General features: G+C 39.7%; 2 protein-coding genes across 2 annotated transcripts; both read left to right on the top strand.

Annotated features, from left to right (window-relative positions):
* Nucleotides 1-1080: 1080 nt before the first annotated feature.
* tspan34a (tetraspanin 34a) lies at nt 1081-6021 on the top strand. The gene is made up of 8 exons (XM_030740297.1): nt 1081-1156; nt 2445-2532; nt 3553-3765; nt 4543-4617; nt 4747-4854; nt 5042-5185; nt 5282-5374; nt 5595-6021. Exons 2-8 carry the CDS (start codon nt 2476-2478, stop codon nt 5646-5648), a joined length of 744 nt encoding a protein of 247 aa, XP_030596157.1. The 5' UTR covers nt 1081-1156; nt 2445-2475; the 3' UTR covers nt 5649-6021.
* Nucleotides 6022-9026: 3005 nt separating this feature from the next.
* dand5 (DAN domain family, member 5) lies at nt 9027-11885 on the top strand. The gene is made up of 3 exons (XM_030726195.1): nt 9027-9046; nt 10790-11240; nt 11586-11885. The coding sequence occupies exons 1-3, from the start codon at nt 9027-9029 to the stop codon at nt 11883-11885; spliced, it is 771 nt and encodes a 256-aa protein (XP_030582055.1).
* The last annotated feature ends 5515 nt before the right edge of the window (nt 11886-17400 follow it).

Here is a 17400-nt window from a genome sequence, read left to right as displayed (position 1 = left end):
TCTGTTACTTCATGTCACAGACATTGGTGCAGGTTTGCTTTTCAAACTATAATAACTTTAAGCTGATGTTGATGCCTAAAGTTGATCAGAAAAAGGCTTTAGTTTGTATCACCCGGAGTTGGTGTAAAGTTGATTTGGCTAAAGCTTTAACAGCGCTGCGAAGTGTGTGCCAGCCGTGAACATTTCATGTGGCTACTTAAGGAGTTATGAGAGATGAAAAAGCTAGAAAAAATAAGTTCACTTAAAATGTGGCAATGTTCAACCCTCACCTGTGTACTTCAAAGACAGTTTTTATAACATGAAGGTAAAAATTTTTGCATGGCTTCACTGACAAGTTATTGTACAAAACAAATCAGCTGATTCTCAAGGAGTCTTGTAGGAATAACCCGGATTAAATTCTTGTTACTGGCACCCAAAGTTGATAATAAAACATCTCCAAAAGTTTGTGTGCAAAATTCTGTCATTACTCAGCAGCACAATCAGTCAATAAAGCCATAAACATTATCAGCAGAGTGTTCCAAAAATAATTAATTCAAGAGGAGCATTTATGGTCAGTGTTAAATTATAACCCACACTGGATGAGCTCATCTTTTGATTTGACCTTGAAACTGTAATTTAACCGACAAAGTTTTCATTACTGAAAGGACTGATCACGAGGAAAGACTTCAGTTACTGTGTACGGCATGAATTTGGATTTTCTGTGTTTAGTGTTTGTATGCTCCTGAAATACTTGGAAAATTAATTGAATTGGAAGTTTGTATATTCTAGCTCTTTGAGAGTGTTTTGGGGTTTTTTTTTTGGAAAGTTTGCTTCACGTGTACCTGTATAAAAGAGTTTTTGATTGAGTTAAGTCAACTGAGAAAATGTCTCTTTAATATTCGGGCAGATTAAGTCACTTCATGTTATGTTGTTCCCTGAATGTTTTTTCATGACATTTCATCATAAACAAATTTTGGTGTCATGGAAAAGTTGTAAAATTTTATTGGTGAAAATGTCTATGAACCCTGATTGTGTGTGGGTGGGTGTGTGGGTGTGTACATGCATGTATCAGTGCGTACAACCTGTGAGAAGATAAATGGGCAGTCGAAATCCTCGTTGCACAGACACTCCTCACTGATCAGACCTCAGCGGACACGCACACGTCAGTACAACACAGGTATGGGCTTCATGCTTTTTTCACCTTTTAATCCAAACATCCACCTGCACACTCAACTAAACATTTGTTAGTTTTCATTAATCTAAACTCACCCAAAAACAGTTGCTTTAATTTATTATGAATTCTTCACTGAATTACTGTGAAAAGTCCAGAGTAGAAGGACGATGAATATTTTGTCCTGTAATCAAAGGGTTTTTTTCAACATTAGGCAAGTTACAGTGATATGATTACTATTCTTCAGCAATGCCCGAGCATTATCATTTTGTATATTTGAGCTAAAAAAACAAAACAAAAAACTACAACAGAAACTGAGTACTTTAGCTGATAACATTTCCAATAAAAGAGCTGATGTAGAAACAATTTTCTTCTCACAAATTAAGTAATTTATCTGACTCTTCTGTGGCTTCTGGAGAATATATATATTCAGACAAATAACACGGTGGTGTTACAGGAGAAATTTATTGCTTTCGGGAAACAAGGTAACAGCTGCACAATAGGTCCCATTGATTGCTGTTGTCAAAGCTGCAATAAGGAAGAAAAACCTGACAGTACCTATAAAACTGAGCTCATTCCTCTGGTACCGTGAACAGGCAGACACAAAGTTGTGTAAGCTGGCCAAGGGTGAGTGTGTGGCTGTTTTATGATACTTCTGTTCAACCTAAACTGTGAAGCCAGAAATTTGAATAGATACCTGAGTTCTAATATTAATCAGAAACCCGTCACAGAACGTTTGAGTAACTGAAGGAGAAATCAATTAAACATGTTAATGGCAATTTCAGTTTTTCAGCACATTGGAAATTCAGTCCTACATGGTCAATACTACCAACAGACTGCAAAAGTTCAAAGCTGGAGGAAGTTGATTTTTTTTTTTCCCTCCCAGCTGTTCCAAATAGAGGAGAACAGAACCAAACAAGTTACACAGTTGAAATGCATGGGAGAGGATCATTCAATCAGCAGGAATATTAATTGAAAATAATGCGTGGAATTAGGCGATACTTCAACCGAAACTTTGCATGACGTCAGCATGAAAAGCTTGGGATATTTAAAGAAGATTACGACCCCCTTCCCCTTTTCTGCCGGCTACTGTGGTTAATGTGTAACCAAAGCAAATGCCGACTGCCCCATTTTACTGACTGCTTGTGTTGTCCGGCTCATTCCGTTGATTTTCTTTAGAGAAGTAAATGAAAAGTTTCCCACCGTGAATGATGAAAAAGAATATGTGTAATTACACTAGATGAGTAGTTTTCAGCTGAACTAACAAACGTTTTTCTTCTTATTTCTTCAACAGTGTAAAAAAAAAAAATAAAAAATCTGCCAAGATGTGTTGTTCCAGCTTACTCAAAATTATGATGTTTATCTTCAATGGCGGCATCTTTGTAAGTTGGAAAATAACTGTAACTTCTATTTCTCTGCCTCACCTCATCATCTTGGTTTCACCTTACACAGATTATAACGACCACATTACGGAGGGTGGCATATCAAAGAGGCCAAGCCATTCAGTTGGCTGTATAAATGATTCTCCTATATACTGTAGGTAGTCCCAATAAGACGTACATGTGTGGCCCACTTTCTCTATTCAGAGATGGGCTTGTGATAATATGATGCAAAGCCAAAGAGAAGCCTGTAGTCGGAAAAAAGGGACATACCCTGTAAAATCAGCTTGTCAGCACCTCTAAAGTAATTAACTTGTTCAACTCACGGGAACAACACAACACCAGGAAGTGTGATACAATTACCAGTAAACTGCTCCTGCTCATCCAGGATGCAGAGAGCCAACACTATGATGTCACATTTAGGTCTAATTTTCTATTCTACATTAACTTACTGGAGCATTGGGTTTCCTGAAAAAATACAGCTTGTTCCTGGTGATTACCTTCCATGTTCTAAGACAAATTTTCATTATAACAGCTTTTCATCACTATAACAGTTTCATTAATGTTTCATCACTATAACAGTTTCTGTAAAACTTAAAACCTTTAAAAAAAAAAAAAGAGTACTTTGTGCGCATGGAGAAAAATTACAGCTCCCATTGCTTCTATTGTAGCAGTGGGACATCTTCCATCATTTTATTTTACCCATGCTGTTAAAATTTACACTCATTTCCAATTGTCTCTATCCTTGGGATTTTTGAGTGGTCTCAATAAACTTATACTTAGAGAAAAGGTGAATGTATTTATCAAAATTTTCATGCTGACAAAAAAAGTGTAATTTATGTTTCTATTGTTATTGCTTATTTGAAAAAAGTAAGTGCAACTCATTTTATTAATCGTTTCAGTGTTTGCACTTTCTCCTTTCAGTAATTTCCCATTATTATTCCATGTTTTAATACAATCTTCTTACATTATCTTACAGTTTTTTTTTTCTTTCTCTCCTTTCTTTTATCACATAACCTGCAGTTAGCAGGTGCAGTCATTCTGGGTGTGGGAGTGTGGGTGCAGGTGGACAAGAATTCGCTGCTGGGTGTACTGGAACAAGTGGAAAGTAACTCTTCGTTATCGCAACTGGTCAACGTCAGCTACCTGCTCATCGCAGTGGGCGCTGTACTTCTGGTCATTGGCTTCCTGGGCTGCTGTGGAGCCATCAGGGAGAGCAAGTGCATGCTGCTGACGGTGAGCAATGTTTGACAGAGTCAAAATTAAAAAGATTTAAAAAAAAATTTTTTTAAAGAAGAAGAAAGAAAAAGAAGCATGTTAAATAATGGACAGTTTGGAGCAGATGTAGTCTTTCAAAAATATTGATTTATCACATTGCTTTCCCATGTGATTCTTATTTGTACACTTTAAAACACGAAGGTGCTCTTAAAAAAAAGGAAATTCAACAATTTGACTTACCAGATCCATCACTTTATCACTGCTAGTGCTAGTTCTTATTAAATGAACGAGGCTAAAGGCAACAGAAGTAAGCAGGCAAAACTCCCAGTGGGAAAATGTGGTTAGTTTGAAAAGCCAATTAATATAATGCACATAAATGGACTCTAACACCACAGGGCACATTATAAATATATGGATCCTGCCTTTTTGCCTTTTGGGGGTTGTGTTGTCTTTTTCAGTTACACAGACATATCAGGATATTCTACAGTAAATGACCAGCTTGCAAAGTATTGACTATTGCAGATTTGCTGTATTCTGACTTTAAGTCACAGTACTGTCCATGATGACAATAATGTATTACTCCCTAATCACCTGATCCTGATATGGATGTGATGTTTCTGCAGCTATGCTTTAACTTCATATTTTAGCAGGTAGATTAATATTTTAGCCCATTAAGACTAAATTGTAACTTTCCAGCTTTCTCACTTTGTTAGCAAAACTTGATTTTATTGACAACTTATGAATATGCTGCTAACAAATGTTTTACAGTGTGCTTTATCCTTTCCCTCCTTTTAGTTCTTCATTATCATATTGGTTATCTTCCTCATCGAGGTTGCAGGAGGCGTGGTGCTATTTGTCTTCCAGGGTTTGGTAAGTGGCTCTGATAAGCAAAACATGACCTTCCCGGTGGTCAGATTTAGAAATTTTAAAAAAGAGACTGACTTTCTTTAAAAACGTCTAAAGTATGATAATGAGCTCCTGTCTGTCTGCGTTTCTCAGGCTGGTGAGCTTCTTCAGGAACTGGAAGATGAGGTTAGACAGAGTCTTGAAAACAAATATGGAGAAGATGAAAGTCTGACCTCACTCTGGAACGTAACAATGGAGGAGGTATCTATCCTATCAATTTATTTAATATGTTATTTATATGCTCACAGAAGTTTATTTGATCCAACTTTTAAGACATATATCAAACTTGCAACTGCATGTTTGATATATGTTATATGATATATGTTTTTTTTTTAATGTTATGGTGATTAAAAAGTTGTGGTATTAACACTTTTTGGTTTCTTTCTAGTTTAAATGCTGTGGATACAGGAACTACACAGATTTTGACAACTCCCCTTTTTACAATCTCAATGGAAAAAATGTCTATCCAACCCCATGCTGTAATTCAACCATCACCATCGGTGCATGCAACACAAATAAAGCAGAACTTTCGGTACAAGACCATCCTACATCTGCCATAACTTCATGCATGTTAGCAACAGATACATTAATGTGACAGATCACCTAAAACTTTTCGTTTTACTTCCAGAATATTGACGGCTGCTTTGACAAACTGCTGCAGCTGATAGAGGACAATGCTCAGATCATTGCAGCTGTGGCGCTGGGAATCACTGCTCTTGAGGTATAATGTCAAATCATTCATGTTTTATCAGCCGCCAGTGTCGTCTTGGATATTATTGCCACACAGTTACTATCTCATTTGCATAATATGATCTTGATTCTTCTTCATCACCACTTACATACAGAATAACAGAAGTTGTAAAATTGCCCACATGGTAACTTGTGTCTCAGCTCTGTTCACTGTGTTTAGATCACATGTTTATTAACTTTTGTCTTTACAGATTGCTGCCATGGTGGTTTCAATGGTTCTCTACTGTCGAGTTGGCAAGAACTGATTGAGCTTTGGAAGGAAATAATAACTTTGTAATAAAGTTTTCTATTACTTGATTCAAAACACATTTTCAGCCGAACGTTTAACACTGCACCCTTGTTGATTTCTAAAACATTAATTTAAACATAGAGAAGAAGGTAATGAAACTGATGTAGTTTTAGTTTTAAAACTATGTATTGTTGCACATTTATACTGTGATTTATTTATGTTTTTATGAAGGCTGTTTTTTGCTGACACTTTATGTGCTGATACATTTAAGTCCATAATGTGAAACAATGCACAGTGCAGAGAAATCTGGTTACATTGTGTCAGTGGTTTATGTTTATGTAACACTAAAATAACTAAAATAATGTGATGAATTGACTTTTCTATGTATGATCACGTCAAAACAATAAATATTTCAAACTTGACTTGTGCCAAAATTTCCACATTGCAAGATGGGCAGCTGACAAATCTCCACCAGCTGTGTGATCGTACTAAGCAGACCTCACAAAAGACACAGACACAAACACGCATGCAGTATTGACACAATCTCCACCAGCTGTGTGATGGTGTCAAAATGGACCAAAATCTCTGAGGAATGTTTCCAACACGCTGCTGAATCTGTAGCATGAAGAATTAAGCCAATTCTGAAGGCAAAAGCAGGTCCAACCCAGTTCTAGCAAGACTTACACTACCCTGAGCAGCAATCATGTTAGTGTTGCATTAGCTCATATTTTACAGTATATTAACTCTAAACCTTAAGCCTTTAAGTGATTCTTTTCTGTTTCAGCAATCTGCTGCATGCTTTGGAAAATGCCCAGCATTTGGTCATTGAAAAAAAAAATCTGCAAGGATGATGGCAGGTGATAAGTACAGTGAACAAAGTTCATGAGTTATTAATTAATAACATTAGCGAACAGCTGATTAATTGCATGGGGGATGAAAAGGTATACTTGATCAGTTTGGTGGAGCCGTACGGTTAGAAACACTTTAATTAGATTAAGGCAGTGTGAGTAAATTATATTTCCACAGGTTAATTTCATTTGATACATTTCAATTTATGTTAAGCAGGATTGATTATGCTGTATTGTGTGTTTGCGTGTGTGTTTGTGTCTGTGTCTTCTGTGAGGTCTGCTTAGTACATTTTACAGTGTGCTGGCTGCTGAAGCAGCAGGTTTTAGTCACATGCTGTGCCATAATGCCAGAGTCATCATAAACATCATAAAACAGTTAAACTGCAGTTAAATGCATCCTGTGATTATGCATCATAGTGTTTTCTCCAGGTTATTGTTCATTTCTCTTTGAGCTCAACATTTTTGTGAACTTCAAGCATAAATGCAGTAAGAGAAGTTTAAATAAGATGTGAGATGTGAGTTGTGGTACCTGCATTGGCACTCCATCACTTGTTACTTACACCTGCCCCCCCCTAAAGATTTATAATACATATATTTTAAGTGATTTTATATATAATATACACTAATGAGTGCAACGGCAATTACAAGAAGTGGCACAGCTTCAGCTTTGCTGATGATTCTGTTATTGTCAGCCTTCTTAGCGGTGAGAAAGCAAAGCAGGGATAATGACTTTGTGGCTTGGTGTGATGAATCGCTCCTTTATCTGAGGCACTTTCAGCTACTCCCTTATTTCCCAGGGGGTCACCACAGTGGATGGAGCCACATATTTGATTCAGCACAGATTTTACACAGGGCACCCTTCCTGACGCAACCCTCTCATTTATCCTCGACTGGGACCGGCACCAGGAGTACCAGTCTAGTGTGTTTCCACCCAGTCTCAAACTGGGGATATTTCACGTGTAAGGTAAACGTGCTAACCACTACACCATGGAGCCACCGCTCCTTCATCTAAACAGGTCAAGAACAGCAAGAGTTAAGAAGTTCATACTATGTCTTATAATGCAAATAAAACACTTCTTGGAAGCAGTTGACTCACAAACATCTCAATAAAAACATACACCGATGTCTCCTTGGGCCTCTTGACAAATTTACTGCAAACAAATGAGAAAGACTAAAACTAAAACAATTTTTCTGTATGCTTTTATTTTAAGTAGTTTTTCATAGTGTTGCAGTTCTTGTTTTCCTCAAAGTAATTTTTAGTTATACTATAATAACCTCAGTCTGACCCATATACTCCACAGGGCGTTTGAACTCCAGACTAAGAGGTGCCATGTGTCTTTCATTCCAAGTGTTGTTGATAAACCCAACAGCAATTTGACTGCAGACCTAGTGGGACAATAATGATAACTTTGAACCTTGATCTGTTTAATTGTGGAAAATAACACTAACCCTTCTTAAGTACAGTCATTTATTATTTATTCACCAGAGAGTGAAGAGTAGCCTGCTGGAGGTGAATTAGATACATGTTGCACAAATAGTAATGAAGAGTTTAGATCAGTTTCCTCAACTTATAAACTTGGGGACTAAGAGTATAGGACAGTAAATTATGTTTTTCAACTTCATCGGGATGTACGGCCTTGGTTCTTCAGTGATCCTGAGATGCTGCAGGTGACCTCGGTCTTCTTTGTCCTTCTCCGTCTGTCTCGGGCTTCTGGGGAGGAACGAGAAGGTCAGATTAGTCTTTACCAGAAAACATCTAAAAGAGCCCGTGGAGGCAATGTTATGGCATGGGCATGTGTGGCTGCCAGTGGAACCAGGTCATTGGAGTTCACTGACGGTGTAATGCGTGATATATCCACTCAGATTCAGCCAAAGGTTGCGAAACTGATCGGACTTTGCTTCACAGTGCAAATGAATAATAACCCAAAGCAAGCCAAGAGCTTCTCAAGACAAAGAAATGGGATATTCTTTGATGGTCAAATCAGTCACCTGATCTCAGCCCAACTGAGCAGCTTTTGAGTTACTGAAGAAAAAAACCTGAATGCAAAGAGACCCGCAAACAAGCAGCGGCTGAAGACGACTGCAGTTAAGGGCTTACGGAGCATTTCAAGGAACGAAACACATCATTTGGTGATATCCCTGGGTTTAAGACTTCACGATTTTCATCCAAGTATTGAAAACAATCCTTGGATTTAAAATTATCTTAGTTTGCCCAACTTATTCTGAGCCTCTGAAAATGGGGGACTATGTAGAAAAATGACTGCAATCCCTAAACAGTTAATGCAATACTTTTGTTGAGACCCTTGAATTAAAGCTGAAAGTCTGAACTTCAGCCACATCTTCATTGCTTCATTTAAAATACATTTTGATGGTGTACAGAGGCAAAATTTAAAAAATCGCATCACTGTCAAAAAAGTGCTTCCCTGAGTATCTTTGCTATCACAGTTTATGTTGTGCCTCCTTTTATATGGTTTAATTGTTGTTATTTCCATCATCAGAAATAAGGGGTTGCATCAGGAAAGGTGTAAATATCTGCTAGATCAAACATGCGGAGCTACCCACTCTGGTGACCCCTTGTGAAAAGGGAGCAGCTGAAAGCAGCTCTAACCTTTCAATACAGCCCTCTGTTGAAAAAGCAGGAAACTTATCCCTTAATTGTGTGAGTGAAATGTCATCCACAGTCCACAGTGCAGATCTGCTTAAATGGTAAGGGGGCAGTTGAATGGAAATAGGAGGCAATAGTTTGTAAACTGTGCCCTCTTGTGGAGAATACTAATTCTGCAGCTAGAGGAAGAAATCTTGCGCTCTTTAAAGACAGCCACATAATCCTACATTACTACCTATCTTGCTGGCAAGTAAAGTTGTTACTACAGACCTGACCCAGTGTCAGTGTAAGTGAAAAAAAAAAACCTTCAAATCAAACAGCCTGATTCTTTCCTTTTCCTTTTATTTCCTTTCCTGTTCTTGTATCATTGTGTCTGATAGATAGGTGGTGATTCTGGGAAAGAAACCTTGAGAAGAAAAGAGGGGAAAGTGACTTTTAATGCTCTGGTGTGTATATGAGAAAGTTAAACACTCGTTCTATGATAACACTGTCAGCTAATCTGCCTTCAACAGCCAGTGTGTGATCATGTCACGGGTGACAGAGCACAATCAAGTCTAATGGTGCAATGATGGGACGCCGAGGGAGAGACTAAGAAGCTGCCTGTGGGAATAAATGGGAAGGACACTGCCGGTTTACACAGGGAACATAAACTCATTATTGCTTTACAGTCAAAGGTAACAGGAACACCTGTCGAATGACCAGCACAGTTAATGAGATAGTGTTTTCAAAGTCTTTCTGAAACTGTGGGATAGGGCGCAAATGGCTTTAGGCAGATAGTACTTTCCAGGCATACTTTTTTCCTCATTTTTTTTGGTTTTATCTTTTTTTCTGCCTCTATGTTTCACAAGTCAAAGGTTAAATATATGTAAATTATGTGTAATTTAGCAAGAGAACTGCAATTTAGTTTTTCATTCTCATAAATTTCGTGTGCTAATGTTTTCTTACCATTGTATTTCTTTTTAATCTGCATTCCAAGACAATAAAAATTAATATTTGATTGGATACATAGCACTTTGATTTTTTTTTTTTTTTTTTTTTGGGGGGGGGGGGGGGGGGGGGGGGGGGTATTAATATCCTATAGGTTTTGCCAGATGAATATCTGTGGGATATTTGGGGCTGTTAGGCAGCAAGTACTAAATATTGGACTATGTTTTACAAGAATGGCATTTGTATCTCCTCTTTACCTCTATTTCATCCAACTGTTGATTAAACTTCTTTATCTATTGATTTTTTTTAAAAAATTGAAAGCATTCTAAATAACATAAACTCAAAGCTACAACTTAATTAGCATCTATGGAATCAACCCAGATCGGATTATTTTGAACTCCAAGATCAAGCTCATTTTTCAAATGTTATGTTTTTATGACCGTCTTTTCCACACTTACTTTGAAACTAAAATCCTCTCTGTCTGGCAACCATCCACGACCTGGACTTTTAAGCTGGGTGTGATGTCTGGTCTGGTGTGGGAATTGTGACACCTTCTTTGCATTAAACGCAGGTGAGAATTGGCAGCTACCTACATAAAAAGGCTCCCTCTGCTATACTGGCAAAGCACCGACAGCAAGGTTGCCATTTGGAACCTTGGACCACAAACTACCCAACGAAGATTTTTTTAAAAGTCAGTTGTGGAAAATAATTAAATAATTTCAGTGTCGTTTCCACCAATTATCCAACTTTTCCTCAGAGTATGGCTCTCCTCATCAGTTTCGTCTTTTTGTCCAGTTGGACAGCTGTGGCTCTTACGCTTCCTTACAACACCCATATGAAAGGATCCAGGATGGATTTTGAGTCATCTGGCAGCGGTCCAGAGGAACCTGTCCAGGGAATAGTCAAGGTTGTGCAGCTAGACCCTCGTACCTTGACCCAGTCAGGACTCTTCAGAAGAGGACTGAGTCCCAGAAGAGCCCCTTCCCACAGTACCAGACTGCCCTTCCCTGCCTTCCTGTCTCGCGGTCGTCTAGGTCAGACTGGGACCCACAAGGCCCCCGTAAATCCACTACACAACCTGAGCCCTAAAAACCCCACTGAGATGGAGCTAAAGAAGAAGCAGGGCCTGCAAATGTGGCAGAACGTCATAGGAAAAGGAGGCAAAATGTCTTTGCCAGTGAACCTGAAGGACATGAAACAGACATGCACTGCAGTACCTTTCACTCAGGTAAGAGGCAAAGACTCGTATATGTTCTGATAGATTTTCATTTCTTTCCCCATTTATATGCACATAAAAATCAGCATTAAGGTAATTAACCCTTTACACAGCTACATGGAATATTATCAGTTTGTCACTGTTAGTAACCTAAGTGTTGATTTTTAAGTGATAATTACACTCTGTTCCATCTTAAAGCTGGTTGTACCTCTGCTTGTGCATTAGCTGTGATTATGTGCACTTGCATAAACAGATAGTTTTGGTTTTTTTTTAATATATTCTCAGAGGTAAAGGAAGCTTTTATGTCTATAGCTGCTGTGTTTATCCTAAACCTGACCCTCTCTGTCATCTTCCCAGCATGTGACAGCAGATGGATGCGAAACAGTGACAGTACACAACAAGCTGTGTTTCGGCCAGTGCAGCTCCCTCTTTGTCCCATCTGAAGGAGAGTTTGCAGGACTGAGTCCTGAGACAGGAGCCTTCCAGCGGCGGGCCCCGTGCTCTCGCTGTGCACCATCCAAAACTCAGACTGTTACCGTGCCTCTGCGCTGTGGAGCCGAGGTCAAGGAGAAGCGACTGATGGTGGTGGAAGAGTGCAAGTGTGAGACGGGTCGCGAGGAAAGGAGCGCCGTGGCTGCAGGTTACACACATATGTAACTGTGTTACAGCTGTCATAACAAGTTCAAAAAAGAAAAAAGACATGGAGGCAAGTTTTTAAATCACTGCCAAAATTGAGCTGTTATTTTTCATTAACTAGAATGTAATTATTTTTAAACATTTGAACAAATATTTGTATGCATAATTGTATGTGCATCTGTTGTTAAGTCTGAATGTGTTATTCAGAAGGTAAATATTCTTGTGGCTGATCCCACCACTGATTGCTGACAAACTGACCTGCATTTAGGTCGTGCAATTTTCTGTTAGAACAAACGAAGCGGTCCACACTGGACTTGTGATTAAAAAATTTTTTTTGTTTAGATTGATCTAAACTGAAATATTGTGATCTGTAATATTGTCATTAAAATGTCCTCTTTGTCCACATTCCTTTTTCCTGGCGTTGCTAATTAGTTTTCTGCCAACATTGCTGGATTTACAAGTGCAATTTAGTTTGCATGCAAAGCTCAAGTAAAAACATGAAGAGCATTTGTTGTTTATTTCCCTCCCACTCTTGTATTCAAGCATTCAAGTGTCAGCTTCTATATTTTATTAAAATGCTGTGTTCCATCGACTTTTAGCACATACCACTTACATCTGAAAGCACCAAACTAGACAGCAAGCAGGCTATTGAGCACGGGTACTTAGCAGTAAGCAAACATAATTGTTTCAGCATGGACCCCTGAATTATGTATAGGAACCAACTATTCTCATGCCCAATCTCTTTTCAAGCTAGCTGTGGGAATTTGAACATCCTTCACCACAGATGCACTTGAGCAAGTGGGCATGTGTGATTATGTGTGTATGTGCTCCCCCCCCTGTTAGGGCCCATAAAACCTATTATTCATTTATATCCTGGCACCTGGGCCTGGTAAAGTGAACTCATCCCACACATCCCTACATACATTCCCAGAGGAGCATAAAGAAGGGGGCTCTTTACGTCGCCTTGGCATGTTGTCAAAATGGCTGCTTAGATGGCCATTTGCATTCACGTGGGCTTTCTGAAAAAGTGAAAGCGTTCATTGCACTACGGGGGTGCATTGAGTCCCTTGGATTCCATTAGCATGTGATTAACATCTTGGGTTGATGGCTATATTTTCCAAGATTGATGGGACAAATATTTGCCCAGGTCTTAACTGTGAAGAATTAGGGGCCAGTTTTAATCAGGCACTTGTTTTCTTTTCTTTTTTTCTTTTCTTTTCTTTTTTTTTTTCCTATACATAGATATATGCAGAAGGTGGAGAACTTGGGAGGCTCATACGACAATGATCAAATTCCTCATGGTGAATAGGGTTGTTTGTAAAATGTCAGAGTCTGATTGATCTATAACTAAGCCTGGCTCGCATTTCGTCATCCCTAAATGTCATTATGCAATAGCACATTTGCTATCTGTGCACATGATGATGTTGACAAAGAGAGAGTGATGAACTCACTATCTTCTCACTGTATCACCCTTCTTTCAATCTTTTTGGTTTTTTTCCTGGAAGAAGAGCGATAAAAAAGAAAATGGGCAGAGTGGGGGGGGGGGGGGGGGGGGGGGGGGTTTGAGGACGGTTGTTGATTGAACAAACAAGGTGCACAAGAGATTGCACCACTTAGCAAGACAGATGTCAGCCCCCTTTGCATTGTGGGATCCGGCAGAGCACTCCTGTGTCATTAAGGATGGCCTGGTTCCCATGGCGAGGGGAAAGGAAGGAGCGAAAGGAGGAGGGCCTGCTGCCAAGTTCAGCGCCTCGGGGATCAGATCAGCGTCACGGGGTGCTAAGTGGCCTAGTTAGCGCTTTAAAACGCACAATGAGCTGCCTGCTCTTTCTCTCTGTGTGTGTGTGTGTGTAGGCCTTTTAACTGTCAGACATGGAAATGGTTGGGAGGTATGTGTGATGGGTGTGTGTGGGGATGAAGGATGGTGGGGAGATGGGCAATATTACTTCAGTCAAGGTGAATTAAGAGGAAACCGAATTATACTGTGAGAATGATAAATAGCCATTTTGCTCATTATTAATAAGTTATACATATTTTTTCTTGATTATAATAATGAACCTTTTGATGCTGATGACCTCTTTCCACTGATTTCCTGTGTGTTTGTCTGTATTGTAGCTAATATTGAGTAGTATCCTTGGGCAAGATACCAGAAGATACTGAACCCAGAGTTTCCCCTAATGCGTCCATTGATGTGCAAAAATAGTAGAAAGTACTGGTCCATTTACCACAAACATGGTGGCATGGTGGTTAGCACTGTTGCCTCACAGCAAGAAGGTCTTGGGTTTGAATCCACCTTGGCTGGGACTTTTCTGTGTGGAGTTTGCATGTTCTTTCCATGTTTGCTTGGGTTTTTTCTAGGTACTCCAGTCTCCTCCCATAGTCCAAAGACATGCAGCTAGTGGTGTTAGGTTAATTGGTGATTCTAAAATTGCCCATAGGTATGTGTGAGTGTGAATGGTTGTCTGTCTCTCTGTGTTAGCTCTGTGACAGGCTGGTGACCTTTGCAGGGTGTACCTGCCTCTCATCTCATGACAGCTGGGGTGAGAGGCAGACCCTGAAAAGGATAAGTGGAAGAAAATGGATGGATAGTTGATAGATGCTGCTCTGTGGTTTGAAGGAGTAAATATGAACCCAAGTAATGACCGGATGTAAACCTGCTTATTTTTGCTGTGAAGCTGGACCTTTTAACATCTGAGTCTATGGGGATTAATGTGCCCTTTTTGGAGCTAGACTCAAGTAACCATTGAAGGTACTGCAGCATTTTAGTTAAGCCCTTGTTGCTTAGCTTGGACTAGACTGGACTAGTGATCATGCTCCTAGATCTGGCATCTGTGGAACAGGGGACTATCTCCACTCTCATGAAATAAATTTGGACGGTGACGGGATACGCCAGGAGGATTATTTCTAAGACCTGTTAAGTCATAGGTGAGATGGTGTGTTATCACCTAAATCCCAACAGTAGAGGTCTACTGCTGTAGGTGTCAGGTTCTAGGTGAGAGCATGTCTGTTCCACAGCTATAACATCCATTTCCCCTCTGATACAGCAGTACATGCTCACTCTGTGGTGTTAGTCTGGACCAGCTGGTCAGAGTTGGCTCTGCTGGAGATGGTGCCCCGGGCTAGGCCTGCCAGCCTACTGCCATTCTGCCTGACTGCCAACCTGCCCGCCAGACTGTCTGTTGGGTGCTTAGCAGAACAAAGATAGGTGTAGCCCTATAAAAGTTTCTTATTGGATGAAAGCCTGTTGCAGTTTTTACCAACACCGCACAGCAAAACAAGTGAATGTGTTTTTTGGGATTTGTGTGAATTAGATGTTTGCTAATCTGACATTGTAAGGTGAAAAGGGTTTATTTTATTTTTAAAAGGTTTTGCAAGAGGTTGAACCAACATTTAATTCAATTACAACTTGATTTAATGTGAAAATGTGCAGAAGACAGCGCAAGACATCACATGAGACTCAATCAGGGAACCCCCTTTGCTAGTCTGCTTATCATAGATCAGATCTTTTGTGGCTTCTGTTTCAGCCAGGCCAAGACTTTAATGAATGCAGATGGATTTATAGCTTATAAAAATCTGAAATGTCACCAGACAATAGCCCACGGTTTTGAGTTTGCATTTTGGCAAATGCACTCCGACTTAGGCTCTCAGCTGTTTACCTGCACACATCCAGAACCATGTCAAACAAGGACTACAAGCAGACTGCAAATGGCAAACATGGTTTCCTGTACCAAAAATCTCATTTTTGCCTACAAATTTTGCAGAATCTGTTAACCAAGATTATTTGACTCAATGACCAAAATTTTTACATTGCTAAGAAGTTGAATCATAATAAGTGACAAATTACTTGTGTTCAGAAGTGTGCTGCTTTCAAAAGACAGAGAGAGAGAGACAGAGAGAGTATTATTTGGAGGAAATTGGTCCTGAATGCAGAATTATTCAGAATTTTCTCATGATTATCATGAATGCTTGAGATGTTTTAACAAAAAAAAATTAATGGAAAAATATTATGTTGCCTGATATAGGCTCAACATGTTTAGGGTCTTCTTAAGGGATATGTTCACTTTCAAGTCTGTCTTAAAATAATAGTCATATAAATACTGAAAGAGGCTTTGGCAGCTGTAACCATTTTAAAAACACCCACCAACAGTATCCTTAACCTGGTGTTTTATTTTCTGATGCTCCAAAAGATACAGCTTTTAAAATTGTAGGGTTTCTCCCTTTTCTCTAAAATTTTGTATTCCATTAAGAGTGATATTAGACTGAACGATTTCTTATTTGCATTTGGTGATATTTGTATTTGTTTGCGTTGTACTTCTGAGTGTACTTGTAGTGATTATTGCTGCTGAGTGTCGAGCTGTCAGTAAATCCTCTGCTGGAGTGTGATGATGATAGCAATGTTGCTGTGGCAGGTGCGGTCCTGCATGCCATGCAGGTGATGTCTCTCATGCTCACTTAGCTAATGACTCCAATTAAAGTAATTAAGAGCTGGCATGGTGAAACCTGCTCACCCTTCCACTGCCAATCCATCCATTCCCCTTCCTTTTAACCAGCACACATCAGCACCCACCTCATACCACCACATGCCATCATCCGTTGAACTACTTCTGCTCTCTTGCCTTCCCTTCATTTTTCTCTCTTGAGCACCTCGCCCTCGTCACTATGCCAAAACTATCCTGCGCCCCTGTTCCTTCGGAGGCCTTTGAAAGAAACATGAAGCCTAAAATCAACTAAACGCTCCACTCAAGAAGCACTTAAGAGACCCTCAGCTCAACTTATTGTCACACAGACAGCTACGGAAGGGGAAGAGCAAAGGCTGGGTCCGACAGGAGGAAGAGGGTAGTTAAAGAGGGAGAGGGGATGCAAGCCAGGTCCTAACGAGGGGAGAGATAATTGTTTTGTTTTGTTAGGGGCCCTTCTTCAGTGTGGAGGGAGTTGAAATGACACACCACACATGGTTTCTGGATGAAGTGGGGAAAGGGAGGGGTGGAGAGATGCAGGCTTGATGCAAGAGTGCTGAAATTGTAGAGGAGGGGGTTGCAGCACTGAAATCATGGTGGTAGCAGCACTGAAAAAAAACCTCCAAAGAGTTGCAGTCGCAACGCAAAACTGGGGGCTGCTAAATGGTTTTTACACTGACAGATTCACAAGCTCCCATGAAACTTTGATTATAGTCATGCACGTTGTTTGTTCCACTTACAGGACTTCTATAACATTTCAATGTCAAAATACACATTAATCACAGAGTATTTCAATATCACAGTCCGCAAATTCCAACAGTGGGAAAGACCACTCTGAGCCAACTTGGAGACACAACTTTGGCTACCGGGCCTGGTCAGATTTATCAAAATTTATGAAACGGCAAACATATGAATCTCTGGTGTCTTGGTGTTCTTTCAGCACTTGGATTCCCAGACTGACAGACGAAGTGCCTGGATTTGTAGCTGGCGTGGCAGCACAAGCACTTTTCCAGAATCTCATCCCATTTTTTGTGAGGAAAAAAGACTTTGATGTGAACCCTGAGTTTACCTCCCCCTGT

The sequence above is a fragment of the Archocentrus centrarchus genome, chromosome 1 (genome assembly GCF_007364275.1).
Source record: "Archocentrus centrarchus isolate MPI-CPG fArcCen1 chromosome 1, fArcCen1, whole genome shotgun sequence".
In the NCBI taxonomy this organism is placed as follows: domain Eukaryota; kingdom Metazoa; phylum Chordata; class Actinopteri; order Cichliformes; family Cichlidae; genus Archocentrus; species Archocentrus centrarchus.
This window is presented reverse-complemented; position numbering and strand designations above follow the sequence as displayed.

What these genes read in the sequence shown, in the direction of transcription:
- tspan34a (XM_030740297.1), top strand. Translation starts at nt 2,476, where the DNA reads ATGTGTTGTTCCAGCTTACTCAAAATTATGATGTTTATCTTCAATGGC. An exon ending in GCAAGTGCATGCTGCTGACG is followed by an intron (nt 3,766 to 4,542) that starts GTGAGCAATGTT and finishes CCCTCCTTTTAG; the next exon opens with TTCTTCATTATCATATTGGT. An exon ending in CAAATAAAGCAGAACTTTCG is followed by an intron (nt 5,186 to 5,281) that starts GTACAAGACCAT and finishes TTTTACTTCCAG; the next exon opens with AATATTGACGGCTGCTTTGA.
- dand5 (XM_030726195.1), top strand. Translation starts at nt 9,027, where the DNA reads ATGCGGAGCTACCCACTCTG. An exon ending in ATGCGGAGCTACCCACTCTG is followed by an intron (nt 9,047 to 10,789) that starts GTGACCCCTTGT and finishes TCTCCTCATCAG; the next exon opens with TTTCGTCTTTTTGTCCAGTT. An exon ending in CTGCAGTACCTTTCACTCAG is followed by an intron (nt 11,241 to 11,585) that starts GTAAGAGGCAAA and finishes TCATCTTCCCAG; the next exon opens with CATGTGACAGCAGATGGATG.